General features: G+C 54.3%; 2 protein-coding genes across 4 annotated transcripts in view; both read right to left on the bottom strand.

Annotated features, from left to right (window-relative positions):
- Positions 1-16,327, bottom strand: part of DFNB31 (deafness, autosomal recessive 31) — a 79,608-nt gene extending 63,281 nt beyond the window's left edge. Inside the window, exon 1 of one of the 3 annotated variants that reach the window (XM_014952299.1) lies at positions 15,574-16,327. In XM_014952299.1, coding sequence (XP_014807785.1) covers positions 15,574-16,197 — 624 coding nt within the window. In that variant the 5' untranslated portion in view covers positions 16,198-16,327. Of the gene's footprint in view, positions 1-14,409; positions 14,420-14,744; positions 15,371-15,573 lie in introns of those variants that run through there. The other 2 variants (XM_014952298.1, XM_014952300.1) reach the window with 2 other exon arrangements.
- A 1,470-nt stretch (positions 16,328-17,797) lies between these two features.
- LOC106893958 (whirlin-like) lies at positions 17,798-18,554 on the bottom strand. The gene has a single exon (XM_014952320.1). It carries the CDS (start codon positions 18,422-18,424, stop codon positions 17,798-17,800), a length of 627 nt encoding a protein of 208 aa, XP_014807806.1. The 5' UTR covers positions 18,425-18,554.
- Positions 18,555-20,037: the final 1,483 nt, after the last annotated feature.

The following is a 20,037-nucleotide window of genomic DNA, read 5'->3' on the forward strand; positions in this document are numbered from 1 at the left end:
GCTCCTGCCCCATTCACAGCCTGCACAGACAGCCCTCACCATCACATCCAGCTTCCATCCTCCCCTCATCATCCTCTTCATCAGCTTTGTAACCCCCAAGCCCAGCAAACCCTTCACCCAACTACAAGCTGGCAGAAGAGTTACAGGCCATTGGGCACCCCCAAACCACACAGACCACACATGTATGTGCTGTGCACAGATGTGCAACGCACCATTGCAGGCACCACTGAGACACACACACGGGTAGGCGTGTAGGTAAAAAGCAGCAGCTGTTTAACAGGACACAGCAACACTATGGGACCATTTAAGAGAGTTAAACAGATGATCTTCCCCCCCCAGTAGAGTCTCCAACAGCCCTGATTCAACATGGCCTTCAGGTATGTACTTAGAAGAGCAAGTGTTTAAGCCTCTGCCTAGAACATGCTTAAGCACAGCTCTGAAACTCAGCTGGCAAAGCCCAATTGTAAACTATTTATAATAATAGATTTTTGACTCGTGAGCTCACATGAATTTGAATAGATTCTTTATTTTCATTAATATTAGGAGAAGCCTAGGTTTGTACTAGCTCAGAGGATAAAACCTTCTTCAACCACAGCTTGAGGAATCCCTGATTTTAACCTCCCCTAGAAGCACGTCTGCTCCAGCAAGCCAAAGTACAGCTCCTGCCTGAGGAAGAGGCCCAGCATGAGCACCAGAAGTTGAAGAGCACAAAACTTGCTCAACACTACCCATGTCTCCTGCCTCTGGCCACCACAGTCTTATCAAAATCGCAGGATGGTCAGCACAAACCACTTTCCCAACCCTGTGACCACTGCAGCCAGTTTTGTTCAAATATTCAAGCTATCTTCGTTCATTAGACAGTCACCAGGTATTCAAACTAAAGCTGACAGCCACGAGAGGAGAAGAGAAGCCCTGCTTTCCCTCAGATAACAGCACCACACACACTCCATAACGAAGCACAGCAGGGATGGGCACAAGCCCTGGCACGGGCTCTAAAACCTCTGTACATCCACACACGGAACCAGGCTTCTAACACAGCACTTGGCATGAGGAGCCGCAAAGCATATCTTCGTTCATTAGACAGTCACCAGGTATTCAAACTAAAGCTGACAGCCACGAGAGGAGAAGAGAAGCCCTGCTTTCCCTCAGATAACAGCACCACACACACTCCATAACGAAGCACAGCAGGGATGGGCACAAGCCCTGGCACGGGCTCTAAAACCTCTGTACATCCACACACGGAACCAGGCTTCTAACACAGCACTTGGCATGAGGAGCCGCAAAGCAATGAGGCATCGGGTGAGCCAAATGGGAGAAGCTTCCACCCTACATCCAAACAGAGACAGAAATGGCTCTCAGCTGCTTCGGGGAGCTCCGGGAGAGCAGAGCTACAATCCATTTCCCTACGCAGGAAGAAATGCTGAGATCCCCCCTCTGGGGTTCTTTTCTGGCTTCACTGTGGCTGGAGCATCTGTTCATCTTCTGGTTTGTACGAGTGCACCTCCTGGCATGTGGGGAGATGAAGTCTGTTACTTTTGGGGGAAAGAGAGGAAAAAGATGGTCCCAGTGATATTAGAAGAGATCTCTGGAGCAGGACCTGTTGGGAGAAGGCCATTCCCTGGACACAGTGGTCCTGTGGGGACACACTGGGTCAGCAGCCAAAGGAAAGGGCTTGTCTCTGCGTTGCAGTCTTTGATGCCTGTTCCCATCTGCCACACAAAACCAACCTCACACTGACCTGTGGGGCTTCACCCAGCTCCACCCAGCCCCCAGAAACCTACAGGCATCTGCTGGGATCTCCAGCACATCTGCCATGCCAGCACAGCCAACAGCCTCCACTGGCTTTTCCTACTTACCATCCCTCTGCTTTGACAGGGGGTATCCTTTAGAGGAGGAGCCAAAAACCTTCAGCTCTTACAGATCCTGCCATGGTAAGTAGCATTCCATTGTTCAGTGCCTCAGTTTCCCTGTATCCAGGCTGACAATTCATCCTCTTTTGGAAAGAACATGGAAGCAACCCCAACAGCAAGTCCCCTCCAAGCTGGTTCATCTGGATTTTCCACCCAGGCAGAGAAGACAGATCCAGGAAGGGTTTCTCATCCTCTTTTGGAAAGAACGTGAAAGCAACCTCAACAGCGAGTCCCCTCCAAGCTGGTTCATCTGGATTTTCCACCCAGGCAGAGAAGACAGATCCAGGAAGGGTTTCTCACCAAGCTTGGAACACGTGAGAGGCAGGAGCCCTCAAGCAGCACCTCCCTGCTGCATCCCTTCAACTCTGCTAATACACATTTCCATCAGGCTCTCGGCAGCTTTCAAAGTTTGGAGGAAACAAGGTTGATTTGACATCCCAGAGAAGTCTGCAGGTAATTTTCTCATCGGCTGAGCACAATTATCCAGCACCTCTGGAAAGTTCGCAGCACACGATGATGACTCTCCCCTGCCAGCTGTTCTTCAGGTCATTATGAAGTGCTTTGGGAGAAGCCACCCTCAAAAGGATGCTCTAACCCCACCACTGGCTCCTGTGAGGAATCCAACGACCACCAAAGTGGAGCGTTTGCCATAAGTTTCTTAATACCATCCTGGTCCTGACTATTTTATTGCTACAGCACCATGGCACAGAGTAGATTTAATGGGGCTGTTTATGCCTGCTTCGTTATGCCACTGGTCCAGGATTTGACCCCCCGCTTTTCATCCAGAGCAAGGCTGAGCCTGGGTAAGCCAGAGGGGTGCAGAGTCCAGTCCGGAGCCGGGTGCTAGAGCACCCAAGGAAACCACTTCAGAATGAGAATTGAGGTAAAAGTCTTCACTCTAATAAAAGAGAGTGCTTCAGGTGTCGAGGTGCTGTAAAAATGGAAATCATTAATAGCCATCTGAGGAGGCAAGAGCAAAGGGTAATGGGCTGAACTGGAGAGGCAACGGGTGTCTCTGCAGGACCTCGGGGACACGTCCGCGCTAGGGGACCATGACATCTGCATTACAAACAGGCGACTCAGCAGCTCGGGCAGGATGGAAGGTGTTTCAAGCCAAGGATGCAGCAACGGAACCGTTCATCACTTGGAGAGGAGGTGGTCAACGTCAGGGCATCGGAGAACACAACAGCCACCGCTGCTCACCAGAGCCAGCTCCACTCGCCTTAGCCCCCTCCTCAGCAAGAGCAGAAAGCCTTCTTCTCTGGGGACACGGCGTGGAGAGGAGTCCTGGCATCCCCTGGGAATAGCCAGCAGCCTGGGCAGCCTTTGTGTGGGTGGACATCGCCCAGATACAGCTTCTGGCTGGAGCCCTGCACTGCCAACACCATTGCCATGGGCTTCACTTCCCTCTCCCGTGATGGGGAGCTGGTGGTGGCCCTCCTAAGCCAGCTGGGACCCCAGGACCATTGCCATGGGCTTCACTTCCCCTCCTACGAGAAGGAGCTGGTGGTGGCCCTGCTAAGCCAGCTGGGAGCCCAGGACCATTGCCATGGGCTTCATTTCCCCCTCCCATGATGGGGAGCTGGTGGTGGCCCTGCTAAGCCAGCTGGGAGCCCAGGACCATTGCCAAGGGCTTCACTTCCCCCTCCCACAAGAAGGAGCTGGTGGTGGCCCTGCTAAGCCAGCTGGGAGCCCCCATCCTGGATGGGCAGATTCAGACCAGTACCCAAGGACTAGACCCAGCCCTAAGAGTCCTTATCTTCATCCAGCTGTCCCCCCAAGCAGGAGTATTCTCTCCTCTGTTTCATTTTAATGCAATTTCTCAGAGCTGGTGAGAAGGGACTAGCTGACAATTAGAGGTGCTAATTACTGACAGAGCAGAAACATCTCTCCCTGCCATCACACAGGCACTTTGGCCAGCAGGGACCGTATCCACAGCAGAGGGCAGGACCCATTTTCCAGCTGATCTCCCTGAACATCAAGCAATCAGCAGAAACTCTTTTCCAGCCCTAACACATCGGCTTCTTCCCCACTGTTAATCCATCCTGGCCTCTTGGAATGTGTTTGCAGAGGGTCCCAACACCCACCTGAGCATGGCTTTTTGGCCAAACACCTTGGTGGGAAGGGGCTTCCATGCTGTAGCCATTCAGGCTGCTGGTCCCCGTGCCTGGCAGCCTGGATGCTGCTGGAACATTTAGCACTTTGCCTTTCCCCCGTCCCAGCGAGGTGCCACCGTGCCAACAAGCTGGCACGAGGCCACCGACCTAGATTTTGCCATCAGCCCTACTTACAAAGCAACAACAGCAACCTGCCCACACAAACAACACACGTCCCCATCAAACAGGTCACCTCCAGCTCCCTGGGACAAAAGGGAAAGGTTTTCAGGCCAGAGTTTTCATCTGACATCAAAAGCGTGGGGCCCACGGAGGCTCTGGAGGGAACACTACAAGGGAGAACTTCTCCTTCCCTGAAACACAAGTTGTCTTGTGTCCAGTGACTGCAGAGATACCGCCACAGAAGCAACAGCATCATTCATCCTGCAAGCTCTTTGGGAAAATGTGTTATTTGACAGGCATACTAAACCTAACCCATTTGCAGTGGACCATTAAATAAAATAATTCCACCTCCTTAATCCCCTCTGCAGAGTCGGGCAATGCAGGCTGCATCTCCTTTCCCTCTCTCAAGCCATTCCAGGGACTCGCTCCGTGTCGCTTCGCTCCAGACTCAGCTAAAATTTGGCTTCGCCCCATCTATAACGCGTTTGAAGCTGGGGGTATGAAAGGTTTAACGCTGGCACCAGCGTGCAAGCACACCTGCTGGGAGACAAGCTTAAGGAAGTCATTTAGTTGACTCTGGGCATCGGTGCCAAAACATTTAGCAAGAAAACAGTCACCAATTGCCTAGAAATATTATTAGAAGAAGCAAGTGCCAGCGAGAAGGGCAGATTGATTCCATGAGGCCACCGATCCCCTGACAACACGCTATTTAATTATCTATCGAGTCCTTTGAGAGTGAAGTAGATTGCTTGAAATCATCAAAAAAAAAAAGAAACACACATCTCGTGTACCCACAGTTATCACCTTTAAAAAACAAACCAAAACCCAAAGCAAAACACAACACAGAATGTTCTTTGCTGGGATCAAGCCCGGCAGCTGCCACCCTTCCCGAAAGCCGCCTGCGCCGTTCTTGCCCAGCACGTCTCACATTACCCAACCCTTTCCTCTCCTGCCTTCTGAATTTTCCCCTTGCTCTTTCCACTCCTCGAGGGCGCCGAAAGGTTTCTGAAGGCTGCGGAAAAGCATCTCCCAGGCCTTCAAAAAAAAATTAAAAAAAAAAAAAAAAAATCACACACACCCCCCCCGGCCCCCCATCAAGTAGGAACGCAGATGTCAGAAATCAATGGCAATTAATCACCGGGATTCTTCTGGCAGCCCTGAATAAAATATGCGTCTCATATGGATACAGCCCACTCACTTACCTTCGCCACTAATGAAATGAGCAATCTATTCCAATTCATTCCGTTAGTGGGTAGATCACAGTTTGATACAAGAAGCATTAACTATGAGCCATCCTCCCCCTTGCTACAGACGCAAGCTGCTTTTTCTTTTTCTTTTTTTTTTTCCCCCAGCAATAATAGACTCGCCAGAGCTGTTTGGCTTCTCGGATAATGGGCATCCCAGCACTCGCTCCATTTGCAAGCTGCAAAGGGCAGCGTGGAGGTTAGCCATCATTCAAGTACCAGGCAATTTTGCACCAAGTCCCTAAAAAAATTAAAGCACCGAACTTGGGGAAAAAAAAAAATTTTAAAAAGCTGCAAAAGGGAAAGAAATGCAGAAATACCACAGGAGGGAGGCAGAGGGAGCTTTTACAGCGTGGTCCAGCGCCGTGGAGGGAATAATTTGCACAAGTTTGTCTAGCCACTACTTCCTGCCCTGTTCTGGGGAAAACTCTGCCCAGTTCCTGCTGGATACGGGGAGTTTTAAGCCCATGGGCTCAGCTATCCCAGGGGGAAGGATGAGGATCCCCATGTCCATGGAGGGGAGCAGGGGCAGGACTGCGAGACCTTTTCAGGGAGATCGAGCCATATCAGCTAAAGCATTCCTCTGCCAGCAGAAAGGAGAGAGCAGAAGACAGAGGCACTGCTTGCCCCCAAAGGCTTGCTCCAGGCATCCTCAGTGGGCAGGACAAACATAAGGGTTTCCACTTGAATATGAGGAAGAACTTTTTCACGGTGAGGGTGATGGAGCCCTGGAACAGGCTGCCCAGGGAGGGTGTGGAGTCCCCTTCTTTGGAGATTTTCAAGACCCACCTGGATGCTCCTGAGTAACGTGCTCTGACAAGCTCTGGGTGGTCCTGCTTTAGCAGGGGAGTTGGACTAGATGATCTCTATGGTCCCTTCCAACTCTAAAAATTCAGTGAAGACTATTACAGCTCCCACTACACACCTCGGTTAAGGCTGAGTTTGCCAAATGCCATGTAAATTCGCAGGGAGAGGTTATCCTTGGACCGTAGCTGTAAATAAGATGCTTTGGATCAAGTGTATCCCCCTCCCCACCTTGCCTGATGATGACCAGAGAATTGCTTCTTGTGCTGAGGAACTGGGGACCCTCATCTGGACCCACCTACGCCAACGGCTCGTCCCAGCGCAGGGAGGACGTGTGGTGGGGACAGGCAGGAGCAAAGAAAACTGGTACAAGAAAAAGGTGGTGCAATGGGTAGAAGAATGGGTAGAAGAAATGGGTAGAAGGAGGGATGGAGGGAAGCGGCAGCACTCCAGATGGAGCTCTGGGAGAGAGGAATCGGGGAGGAAAGCAGCGGGTGACACGGCGGAGGGGACATCAGGAAGAGAAATGGGAATTGCAGGAGGCACAGTCCAACCTCCCCTCCCACTCCCAAGGCAAAGGTGACAGCAGTTTGGCTTTCAAGTAGTGGCACTTATGCTAATAAATGCAAATCGATGCATAATTATGGTGATTGCACACATTTAGCCCCAAGGCATCAGGAAGCCCATGTCCCTTTCACCTGGAAAGGTCAAACGAAAGCTTAGCTCCAGGGCCATCCCTAACACCCTGAGGGCTGTCACCTCCATCCCCGCTCCAAGACAACTGCCCTGTCACCTCCCACCCCCTCAACACCGGACACTGCCCAGTGCATCCCTCAGGCAAGTCCAGGACCATTTTAAAAAACAGCAGAAAACCCCCACATTTATTTCAATGAAAATCCTATATGCTTTCTGGGAGGTTGGGGGGAAATCTAAATCAAAGCATTCTCCCCCTGCTTCCTCTTGTCTTCTTTCACCAAGCAGTGCTGAAAAATAGCATGAGAACCACCACCAAACCCTTATTTTCTAGATATGGTTCGTTTCGGGGTGGAAAAGCTAACTTTGAAAGAAGCAATGGGAGGGAAAGGAGCAAGACACTTGACTACACCCCAAAAGTTTCAGGGTAGAAAAGCTAACTTTGAAAGAAGCAATAGGGGGGGGAAAGGAGCAAGACACTTGACTACACCCCAAAGATACCTGGAGCATCAGCCCTGCCAGCACATCCCACCCACGAGGCTTGGATGCAGCTTCTGAGTCCATCAAGGAGAAGCTGGGAGGAGCAGGGTTCCTCCAGGCTGCCCAGCTCCCGGCTTTGCCTCCGTGCACTAAGCCCTTGGTGGCCCACGACGGGGAGAATTCACAGAGCACCCAGTCAAAAGAAACTAAGCCAAATCATTTTAGCAGATGCATTGTCAGTTTAGACGAGGGGATTTAGAGCCGAATAATTCTCCGAGCAGACGTGGCATTGAGGAAGGTGTCAAGAAAAATCCATCACCTTCCCCGAGGCCAGAAGAACCGAGTAAAAGATATTTTAACTCACCAGCTATGCTGCACACGAACACTTTTGTTTTCTTCTAATGGACACTGGGAGGAAAGACAGGCTTTTATCCTGCGGGTTATCCTATCAATTTCTCTGCCGAGGCAAAACTGTTTATTTACAAGAAGCCCACTAAATAACATTTATGCTCCAAGAACTCCAGGATGCCCTAACAATACTAACTCTGATGAACAAGCCAATACCAACGCCGAGTACCATCATCCTTGCATTATGAAAAGAGGAGAGATTAAGCACCTCATTCTAAGCTTTCGCATCAGTATAATGTCATTTGATTTCATTAGGGCTGATTGTGATTTGCTGGTGTAATGAAGGGAAACAGATGACTAAGTAACTTGCCCGCTGAGGGAAATCAGTGGCAAAGCAGCAAACACAACCTATTCCTTGCTCCAGGGCAGCGGCTAAACCCCAATTCCCACACAACCTCTCTGGACCTGCAAGTTCACCCCGTTCCAAATTACACGTGATATTAATTTGATCAGCCCAAATTAACTCACAGAGACAAGGGAGCTTGTGGCCCTCAGTACCAGGCAAGGTCCAGTGCTCCAACCTGGTTGTCATCAGACTGTGACACCAAGAACATCACTTGCCAGATCTACATCTGTCCCTGCCACGAGCCCTTCCCTTTAAGGAACACTAAAACTCATTTAAAATGCAGATGGCTCCAAGTCCAAGAGTGACCTCTTTCCCTCCCCGTTTTTCCTAGGGAGAGATCCTGGTGGCTTTACACTTCCCACCCTCTCCCTCTGAGCTCAGCTGGCGACAGAAGTTAAAATGGAAACTGCTTGGAGGGCAGAAAAGCAGAGCAGGAGCCTGTGGCACTGCACAGCACCTGCATTTTTAGCTGTAGGTGCTTTTTTGTGCCCAGTTTTGGTTTTTTTTTAATTGTTTCTAAGCAGATCTGGAGACCAAGGAACAGGTTACTGCTCTAACTATTGGGGTAGGTGCTATTCCCATCCTTCTTTTCCATGCTCCAGCTACCCGAGATCCCTCAGGAAGGGGAGAGGTTTCTTGCCTCCAGATCAGTCGGCAACTTCTAAAAATACAGAGACGCAGAGATAAGCAAGAAGGCATTTAAAGGAACAAGGATGGTATCTTCACAGAATCAGGGGATCCATGTATTGCTTTCACTCCTCATTCATCTCGACCACGACTGGGTGTGATGGTCCACAACTCCAAGTACTGGGAAGGGTTAAAAACCAGCCAGAGGAACCAAGCTGCTTTCATCCCCTCTGGCTGCTATAAAGCCTGTACAGTACAGCAGTGACGACCGACTACAGCAAATACGCAGTCTTAGATAATGATAATCAATTAATTGGGCATCACAAGAAACAGTGAAATGAGATTTGCTTTCTTGTAAGCTGCCTGGAAGGTAAAATCACTCTAAATACGCTCCCAAGGCTGCGGGCTGCACGTCTCTCCTGTCATTTCTCAGCGCTCTTCCAGCAATACCAGAGCACAAGCAGCTGGAGCCTTTTCCACCTTGTATGAAATATTACAGTCTCAGAAGAGATCACCTTGTTTGCCATCATTAAAGTTCAAATGAATAGAGCATAAGAAGAATTTTAATCGCCCTTTAATTCTTTTTAAATGCCCACTTGACACTATCAGAGCAGGAGATGGAAAGGCTGGTTGGGAAGGAATGAAAACGTCTCTCTCGAGGTGAGCAGGGAGCCTGCGGTGGCTGGGGATGGGATGGGATGTCCCAGCAGGGAGGGAGAGGTGGCAGAGCACAGGGCAGTGAATTCTGAAGACCTTTGCCATGTCCATCTCTCATCTGCCTCCTCACAAGCTTTCCCCTGCAGCAAAAGCATCAGCTTCTCTCCAAAACCTCTCAGAAGAGCCCAAGACAGGGGACCTGAATCGCCCCACTTCCTTCAGAATCAACCCGATACAAATCTGTTGACTTTGGCAAAGCCACCACAGATGTACACCCAGGTGAAAAAAACCCAAAACAATCATACTCCCCAAGACTCACGAATACAAATTAGCCTAGTTTTGGTGATTTTGATCAAGCTCATCAGGATTTGCCCAGCTCTCAGAGTGACGAGAAAGGCACAGCAGGGCAAACGGTGGAATCAGTGCAGCTCCTCGGAGGCTGGGGTAGCTCATTAAGCCAATTCCTCAATAAAGAACAGTTCCTCAAAGTCATGATATTTTACACTTTCTCTTCTCCCCTTCCTCCCTAAATTACATAAAGTGCATAAAAACCTCCTGCAAAGCGACAAAAGTAAAGGGTGGAGGAGAAAGGGAGCGTGAGTTTAACGCAAAACCCAGAGTAGAGGAGAAATACCTCCCTGTGTAACGTTTTGATGGTCCAAAATCACAAGCATCTCAATTTTAACCACTCTGGACAGAATCACAGAATCACATGGGGTTGGAAGGGACCTCTGGAGATCATCCAGTCCAACCCCCTGCCAGAGCAGGGTCACCCAGAGCAGGTTGCACAGGAATGTGTCCAGATGGGTTTTGAGTGTCTCCAGAGACAGAGACTCCTCACCTTCTGTTCCTGGGCTCTGCAACCCACAAAGCAAAGAAGTTCCTCCTCACATTTAGATGGAACTTCTTCTGTTCAAGTTTGTGCCCATTTCCTCTTGTCCTGTCCCTGGGCACCACTGAAAAAAGCCTGGCCCCATCCTCCTGACACCCACCCTTTAAGTATTTATAGGTCTTGATCAGATCCCCCCTCAGCCTTCTCTTCTCCAGACTGAAAAGACCGAAGTCCCTCAGCCTCCCCTCATAAGAGGGATGTTCTAGTCCCCTCATCATCTTTGTAGCCCTCTGCTGTACCCTCTCCAGCAGTTCCCTGTCCTTCTGGAACTGGGGAGCCCAGAACTGGACCCAATGCTCCAGATGGGGCCTCCCCAGGGCAGAGCAGAGGGGCAGGATGACCTCCATCCACCTGCTGCTCACACTCTTCTTGATGGCCCCCAGGATGCCACTGGCCTTCTTGATCACAAGGGCCCATTGCTGGCTCATGGGCGTCCTGTTGTCCACCAGGGCAAAAAAATATTACATTTTATCAATACAAACTTTCAGCACGACTGCTACAAAATCAAGCCTGTACTATAGAGCTGATGAAAGCCAAGCAAGCCCTAAAAATATCAGAGACAATACAAACTTCTCCCCTTACACCATAATTCAAATTAGGGTGATCTTTTGCTAAAGTGAACTCTCAAATGCTGGAATGATCGAGCTATAATCGTAATGGAGTCATTTAATTTTGATTTGGATGAAACAGAGAGCATGAAGCAGACACGACATAAAACTTCGCTGCTCATATAAAGGTTAAGCAGCTGGTCATTAAGTGAATTGATCTGGAGTGCTTAGGTAATCTTGTCATTTAAGTCAGAATTCTACTCTTTAACTAATTTCCACGACAATACCCCACAAACCCCACAGCACTGGTCACAGGCCACCAGTCAGTTCTCAGCTGGGACACTGTGCAGCTCATTGCTTTTGTCTTCTTCACCCAGTTTTAATTTGGTGCCACAATTCCACTTCTGGTACATCGTGGCTCTGAGCGATGCCTGAAAATACCAGACAGGAGACAGAAATTGCTCCCACCCCACAGGTGGTGCCTTCTCCTCCCCGAGAGGAGCACTGAAACGGCCGGGGTCCTCCTGCCTGGCCAGACATGAAATAAGGCAACTGAGCTATCACTATTTGTAAAATGAATGTAACTACGGCATGAATGCTCTTCTAAGACTGCCCAAACAAGTTAAGATGATGTATTTATTCACTCCTCCATCTGAGCAGCCGCTCGTGTTCACAGCTGGGCATCTCCGAGCACCCTGACAGCCAGAAAAGTTGATTTCTGGTTCAGTAAGTTTGTCATCCTCACCCCAGAGAGCGATGTGCCTGGGAGCAGGCCAGGGCAGCAGCAGAAGAGCCTCCCCCATCTCCACCATCGTCTTACGCCCTGAAGATCCAGCTTTGACAACTTCTCTCACAACACCACGTTCTGCCCGTTAGGAATAACGAGCCCGGCCCAGACAGACAGCTTCTTGCTGCAGGACAGTCGAGATGGAAGTGCTCCTGCTCAGACAGATGGAGAGTCAGCCCATCACTGCGAACGGGAGCTGGGCTTTAATCAGAGTTCACCACATCTAACCCATCTAAACACAGGGAGACAGCGTTTGGGAGACTGAGCTTCCGTGGGGGTGTATTAAGACTCTCTCTGCTCACCTTTCCCCCCCCCTCTATTTGATCCCAAGTACAGTGTACACAGAAATTCCAGGACCAAACACAAGCCTGTTTATCCAGCGTTTCTCTCTCCATCGATCCACTACAGAGCATCAGTGAGGACGGCAGGACACCACAAGGTTTGCTCTGCTGGAGGAGACCAGACCAGAGACCTCTGCAGAGCTGTTGACACATCACAGCTGAGCCCTGAATCCTGGGTTTCAAGGGGAAGCAGAGAACATGGGGTCAACCCACCCTGTCCATCACCCCCTCTATGTCCCTGCAGCTCTGACACCCTGCACGACGTTCAAAGCCACCCTGCACATCACCCCCACCCTGTACATCACCCCTTCTCATCCCTGCAGCTCTGACACCCTGCACGACGTTCAAAACATTAGGCTGAGGTGTTTGCATCTTCGCCCCAGAGAAAATCCTCCGAAGACTGCCCTTCAGCATTGCTGCATGTGACCTGCTCATCTCCCCCCCTCCCAAATGCAGCACCCAAGGACAAATTAGCACTTGCTTAATTGTAAAATCTCCAAAGGAGCTCTCACACTGTGAATCACCCTGCGACACTTCCCCGGGGAGAGTGTGTCTACCACCCCTACACGGGTCACAAGCCCCTTCCCAGATCTAATAAGAGCACAGGGGCTCTAGAAGATGCCAGCACCACTGGGTGGGGGATGAAACCGCTGTTTAAAGAAGTCCAGCTCAAAAGCAGACAATTTCTGAGCTCCTCTTTCCTATCAGGATCACATGAACAAAATCTAGCCCTTGTCACAGAACAACCCCTCGGCAAACTGGATCCTACAGGGGTTATTTCGGTGCAGGGAGCACTTGGCTTCACTCAGTATTAACAGTGTCTGAAAGACACCATGTACATTATATTAAAGAACAAACAGAAAGTGATGGGAATTACCCAGGAGAGTGGGCTGAATTGGAGATGAAGTCACTGAACAGTCCAGAGAATTCCTGACACCTGGGGCTTCTACCCATCCCAACTTCGTAGCCAAAATATAGGGTTTTGGCAATCTTCAGGGCACAAAATTGCAAATTAACATCCAAAAGCTTACAGCATTGTTGCCCTATCATTAGGAACAATAAAAAGAACTCCTACAAATCTTTTCCCTGGTCTCAAGATCACTGAGGACTCATTTCCAGCCTGGAAGACATGCCCTTGCCTGGGGCAAAGATTTAAAGACGGGGCAGGGAGCAGGAAGGTTGGCTTTGAAGATGCTCTTCAAAACCATGAACGCACTATCGGAGGAACACACCGCACAAGGCAGGCTGCGAGTAGAAGTGCTTTAGCTTATTATGGAAGAATTAAAGTACAAAGAGCTGCAAAACAGTCTTGTCACCCCCAGATCCCCGTTCTCCACGCACCGCCTACAAATTGCTGCCCTGGAAGTCGGATTCTCCAGCTCAGAAGGTTTGTGCCTGACATCGCTGTGCCACAGGAACGCTCCGAGCTGAGCCCACCAACCACAAGATCACCTCTGGGAATGACCCGGGTCCCTTAAACAGCGACTTTGCGTCAAAACAAGAAGCTTCAGGTGAAAATCCCCCGGTTTACGGAGCTCCCCCACCTCTCTTTACATGGAAGCTTCTATCGATAGCACCCCGTGCTGTGATGTACCACAACAGGTCTCCGGGGTGTGGGGAAACACGCTGTGCTGCGGGAAGAGCCGGCCACACTTGAGTTGTGTAACTGTTCTCCTTCCCCTCCTGACACAGCCTGGGGGGAATTTGGGGGCTGCTCCTGCTCTGGGCTCTACGCAACCCTGGGGGGAGGTCATTCTGCTTCTCCGTGCCTCAGTTTCCCCACCTTTGGGAGAAGAAAACACGGTCTAACGGCTACAGTACATGCCTTAAAACCCATCTCAAGCTGATTTCTCACTTCCACGCGCCTCCCAGACGGTAAGGAAGGCACAAGCAGCATCGCTACGTTTCAAAGATGGGATTAAAAACCACGGCTTTAGGCTCTGGGGACGGACGGGGTCGACCCTGCCGTGCCGAGAACTGCAGACGATGCCAGGCTGGCCCCCGGCAACCAACCGGTTACTGCCCGTGCCGGCGGCGGGCACCGGGGATTTTTTTTCACCCTAAAACTTTCCGGCTGCGTTTCCCGCACTCTCGATGCCCGGGAACGACCGGCACGATCCCCTCCGGCACCCGCAAACCGGGAACCGCTCCGCTCCCTGCAGCCAAGGATGCGGGATTCCACCGAGAGGGAAGGGGGGGAGGACACACGTCTCCGGGGGCTCCCGTCCAACCGGCTGCAGCGGGACGGAGCGGCGACCGAAGCCGGTGGGGGTGAAGCAGGACGGGGCGCACGGTGACAGCACCGGGGGAAGGGAGGGAAGGGGACGGACACACCGGGGATACACGGAACCCTGGACGGGGCGCACGGCGACCAAGCCGCACGGCACCCGGTGTACCTTGACAGCCTCGGCGCGTTTCCCGCACTCTCGATGCCCGGGAACGACCGGCACGATCCCCTCCGGCACCCGCAAACCGGGAACCGCTCCGCTCCCTGCAGCCAAGGATGCGGGATTCCACCGAGAGGGAAGGGGGGGAGGACACACGTCTCCGGGGGCTCCCGTCCAACCGGCTGCAGCGGGACGGAGCGGCGACCGAAGCCGGTGGGGGTGAAGCAGGACGGGGCGCACGGTGACAGCACCGGGGGAAGGGAGGGAAGGGGACGGACACACCGGGGATACACGGAACCCTGGACGGGGCGCACGGCGACCAAGCCGCACGGCACCCGGTGTACCTTGACAGCCTCGGCGTGGGTCACCCTGTCCAAGGACTTGCCGTTGACACCCAGGATCTGATCGCCGACCCTCAGCCCCTCCCGTTCGGCCAGGGAGCCCGGTTCCACCAAGGAGACGTAGATCCCCACGCCGTGCTCGGCCCCGCCGCGGATGCTGAAGCCCAGCCCCTCGTGGGCTTTGCTCCGCCGGAGGGTCACCTGCCGCAGCTCCCCGGGGACCACCGGCGGCGGGGCGGGGGCCGGAGGGAGGAGGGGGGGCGGAGGGGGCAGGTAGGACCCCTCGGCGGTGTACTGGTCGAAGAGGAGCTGGTCAGAGCGGGGCAGGACGAGGCGGAGGAGCGGCAGGAGCTGGCGGCGGCGGGGCCCGTCGAGGAGGGCTCGGAGGGAGCGGACGAGGTCGCAGACGTTGCGGCGGCCGTGGTAGGCGTTGAGGCAGAGGATGAAGCGCTCCCGTTCCGACTCGCTCAGCAGCGCCGTCAACGCTTGGTGCAGCCGCCTCACGTTAGCCGACAGCGGCCGGGGCACCGGCACCGGGACCGGCCCCACCGCCGCCGCCACCGACCCCAGCGAACCCGAGGAGGAGGAGGAGGAGTGCACCGACACGCCGTCCAGCTCCGCGCTCATCGCGCCGCGCCGGGCGGGGAGGGAGGGCGGCTGCAGCGGGACGGAGCGGCGATTGAAACCGGCGCGGGTGAAGCAGGACGGGGCGCACGGTGACAGCACCGGGGGAAGGGAGGGAAGGGGACGGACACACCGGGGATACACGGAACCCTGGACGGGGCGCACGGCGACCAAGCCGCCGGGACGGGACGCAGGGCACCCGGTGTACCTTGACAGCCTCGGCGTGGGTCACCCTGTCCAAGGACTTGCCGTTGACACCCAGGATCTGATCGCCGACCCTCAGCCCCTCCCGTTCGGCCAGGGAGCCCGGTTCCACCAAGGAGACGTAGATCCCCACGCCGTGCTCGGCCCCGCCGCGGATGCTGAAGCCCAGCCCCTCGTGGGCTTTGCTCCGCCGGAGGGTCACCTGCCGCAGCTCCCCGGGGACCACCGGCGGCGGGGCGGGGGCCGGAGGGAGGAGGGGGGGCGGAGGGGGCAGGTAGGACCCCTCGGCGGTGTACTGGTCGAAGAGGAGCTGGTCAGAGCGGGGCAGGACGAGGCGGAGGAGCGGCAGGAGCTGGCGGCGGCGGGGCCCGTCGAGGAGGGCTCGGAGGGAGCGGACGAGGTCGCAGACGTTGCGGCGGCCGTGGTAGGCGTTGAGGCAGAGGATGAAGCGCTCCCGTTCCGACTCGCTCAGCAGCGCCGTCAACGCTTGGTGCAGCCGCCTCACGTTAGCCGACAGCGGCCGGGGCACCGGCACCGGGACCGGCCCCACCGCCGCCGCCACCGACCCCAGCGAACCCGAGGAGGAGGAGGAGGAGTGCACCGACACGCCGTCCAGCTCCGCGCTCATCGCGCCGCGCCGGGCGGGGAGGGAGGGGAACCGGCCCGAACCGGTCGGAACCGGTCCCGACCGGAGACCCCCCGACCCCGCGGTGCCGGTCCCCCCCGGCCGGTGCCGCTCACACCTGCCCGCCCGCTCGCCGGCGGCTCCCCAGGAAGTGACGTTCCCGCCGTTGCCGGGAGACGGGTTATACAGAGCGGGCCCCGCCCCTCCCGCCACACCCACCCCCGGCAATTAGCCGTGGCCACGCCCCCTCGCCCAGCAATTAGCGCGGCCCCTCATTAACACACAGACACACACCGGGAAGGGGGCGGTACCGGTGCGACGGGGCTGTATCCCGGGCTGAGGCCTGCGCGCAGCTCATGGCAGGAGTGAGGCCTGCGGCCGCCTCAGGGGAGCAGGGCCTGGGGTGAGGCAGGCACTGTCTGGGTTGGAAGGGACCTTTAAGATCATCCAGTCCAACCATCAACCTCACTCTGATAAAAAAAAAATAACCCATCACTAAGCCATGTCTCCAAGCACTATGTCAACTGGCCCTGTAAATACCTTCAGGGATGGGGCCTCAACCCCTTCCCTGGGCAGCCCATTCCAAGGCTTAAGAACCCTTTCCGTGGAAACATTTTTCCAAATATCCAATCTGAACCTCCCCTGGCACAACTTGAGGCCATTTCCTCTTGTCCCATGGCCTGTTCCTTGGGAGCAGGGACCAACCCCCCCTGGCTACACCCTCCTTTCAGGGAGTTGGAGAGAGCAATAAGGCCTCCCCTCAGCCTCCTTTTCTCCAGGCTGAACACCCCCAGCTCCCTCAGCTTCTCCTCACAAGACTTGTTCTCCAGACCCCTCACCAGCTCCGTTGCCCTTCTCTGGACCTGCTCCAGCCCCTCAATGTCTTTTTTTGTGGTGAGGGGCCCAAAACTGGACACAGCCCTTGAGGTGGGGCCTAACCAGTGCCCAGTCCAGGGGGACAATCCCCTCCCGAGTCCTCCTCCCCACGCTGTTCCTGATACAGGCCAGGATGCTGGTGGCCTTCTTGGCCACCTGGGCACACTGCTGGCTCATCTTCAGCCAACAGTTGACCAACACCCCCAGGTCCTTTTCTGCCAGGCAGCTCCAGCCACTCTGCCCCAGTTCTTTAGTGCTCCATGAGGTTGGTGTGACCCAAGGGCAGGACCCAGCACCCGGCCCTGTTGAACATCCAACAGCAAGGCGTCACGATTCCAAGTCAGAAATCCAGGGATGGCTTTTCCAGTTGCTGGATGAATTATTTCCAACTACACAAGGTCTGAGTTTCTTTCTCATCTCTGGAGCAAAGATAATTTTCCATCTCAGTCATTTGAAATCTTCCTGTCTTCGCCCAAGTGCTTCTATCCGCTGCAGTAGAGGAGGATTAAACCTAATTTATCATATGCATCTTGATAGCAATAGAATTCATTTTGTTCATGGATGTGATGGAAGAGCTTTAACAGCTGCATTACAAGTAGTTTTATGTATTAAAGCTTTGTTGGGGCGTTCAACGCCGTGTTTTAAACAAAAGTAAACAAAGCAGATTGCTAATTGGAATTTGGGTTCTAACTGTGGGTGATAAATAAGCAGATGGAACGAGTCAACATCACTGGAAAAAAAAAAGGTGGGTCACCCTGTCCAAGGACTTGCCGTTGACACCCAGGATCTGATCGCCGACCCTCAGCCCCTCCCGTTCGGCCAGGGAGCCCGGTTCCACCAAGGAGACGTAGATCCCCACGCCGTGCTCGGCCCCGCCGCGGATGCTGAAGCCCAGCCCCTCGTGGGCTTTGCTCCGCCGGAGGGTCACCTGCCGCAGCTCCCCGGGGACCACCGGCGGCGGGGCGGGGGCCGGAGGGAGGAGGGGGGGTGGAGGGGGCAGGTAGGACCCCTCGGCGGTGTACTGGTCGAAGAGGAGCTGGTCAGAGCGGGGCAGGACGAGGCGGAGGAGCGGCAGGAGCTGGCGGCGGCGGGGCCCGTCGAGGAGGGCTCGGAGGGAGCGGACGAGGTCGCAGACGTTGCGGCGGCCGTGGTAGGCGTTGAGGCAGAGGATGAAGCGCTCCCGTTCCGACTCGCTCAGCAGCGCCGTCAACGCTTGGTGCAGCCGCCTCACGTTAGCCGACAGCGGCCGGGGCACCGGCACCGGGACCGGCCCCACCGCCGCCGCCACCGACCCCAGCGAACCCGAGGAGGAGGAGGAGGAGTGCACCGACACGCCGTCCAGCTCCGCGCTCATCGCGCCGCGCCGGGCGGGGAGGGAGGGGAACCGGCCCGAACCGGTCGGAACCGGTCCCGACCGGAGACCCCCCGACCCCGCGGTGCCGGTCCCCCCCGGCCGGTGCCGCTCACACCTGCCCGCCCGCTCGCCGGCGGCTCCCCAGGAAGTGACGTTCCCGCCGTTGCCGGGAGACGGGTTATACAGAGCGGGCCCCGCCCCTCCCGCCACACCCACCCCCGGCAATTAGCCGTGGCCACGCCCCCTCGCCCAGCAATTAGCGCGGCCCCTCATTAACACACAGACACACACCGGGAAGGGGGCGGTACCGGTGCGACGGGGCTGTATCCCGGGCTGAGGCCTGCGCGCAGCTCATGGCAGGAGTGAGGCCTGCGGCCGCCTCAGGGGAGCAGGGCCTGGGGTGAGGCAGGCACTGTCTGGGTTGGAAGGGACCTTTAAGATCATCCAGTCCAACCATCAACCTCACTCTGATAAAAAAAAAATAACCCATCACTAAGCCATGTCTCCAAGCACTATGTCAACTGGCCCTGTAAATACCTTCAGGGATGGGGCCTCAACCCCTTCCCTGGGCAGCCCATTCCAAGGCTTAAGAACCCTTTCCGTGGAAACATTTTTCCAAATATCCAATCTGAACCTCCCCTGGCACAACTTGAGGCCATTTCCTCTTGTCCCATGGCCTGTTCCTTGGGAGCAGGGACCAACCCCCCCTGGCTACACCCTCCTTTCAGGGAGTTGGAGAGAGCAATAAGGCCTCCCCTCAGCCTCCTTTTCTCCAGGCTGAACACCCCCAGCTCCCTCAGCTTCTCCTCACAAGACTTGTTCTCCAGACCCCTCACCAGCTCCGTTGCCCTTCTCTGGACCTGCTCCAGCCCCTCAATGTCTTTTTTTGTGGTGAGGGGCCCAAAACTGGACACAGCCCTTGAGGTGGGGCCTAACCAGTGCCCAGTCCAGGGGGACAATCCCCTCCCGAGTCCTCCTCCCCACGCTGTTCCTGATACAGGCCAGGATGCTGGTGGCCTTCTTGGCCACCTGGGCACACTGCTGGCTCATCTTCAGCCAACAGTTGACCAACACCCCCAGGTCCTTTTCTGCCAGGCAGCTCCAGCCACTCTGCCCCAGTTCTTTAGTGCTCCATGAGGTTGGTGTGACCCAAGGGCAGGACCCAGCACCCGGCCCTGTTGAACATCCAACAGCAAGGCGTCACGATTCCAAGTCAGAAATCCAGGGATGGCTTTTCCAGTTGCTGGATGAATTATTTCCAACTACACAAGGTCTGAGTTTCTTTCTCATCTCTGGAGCAAAGATAATTTTCCATCTCAGTCATTTGAAATCTTCCTGTCTTCGCCCAAGTGCTTCTATCCGCTGCAGTAGAGGAGGATTAAACCTAATTTATCATATGCATCTTGATAGCAATAGAATTCATTTTGTTCATGGATGTGATGGAAGAGCTTTAACAGCTGCATTACAAGTAGTTTTATGTATTAAAGCTTTGTTGGGGCGTTCAACGCCGTGTTTTAAACAAAAGTAAACAAAGCAGATTGCTAATTGGAATTTGGGTTCTAACTGTGGGTGATAAATAAGCAGATGGAACGAGTCAACATCACTGGAAAAAA

Source organism: Calidris pugnax, unplaced genomic scaffold (genome assembly GCF_001431845.1).
Source record: "Calidris pugnax isolate Ruff unplaced genomic scaffold, ASM143184v1 scaffold135, whole genome shotgun sequence".
In the NCBI taxonomy this organism is placed as follows: Eukaryota; Metazoa; Chordata; class Aves; order Charadriiformes; family Scolopacidae; genus Calidris; species Calidris pugnax.

What these genes read in the sequence shown, in the direction of transcription:
- LOC106893958 (XM_014952320.1), bottom strand. Translation starts at nt 18,424, where the DNA reads ATGAGCGCGGAGCTGGACGGCGTGTCGGTGCACTCCTCCTCCTCCTCC.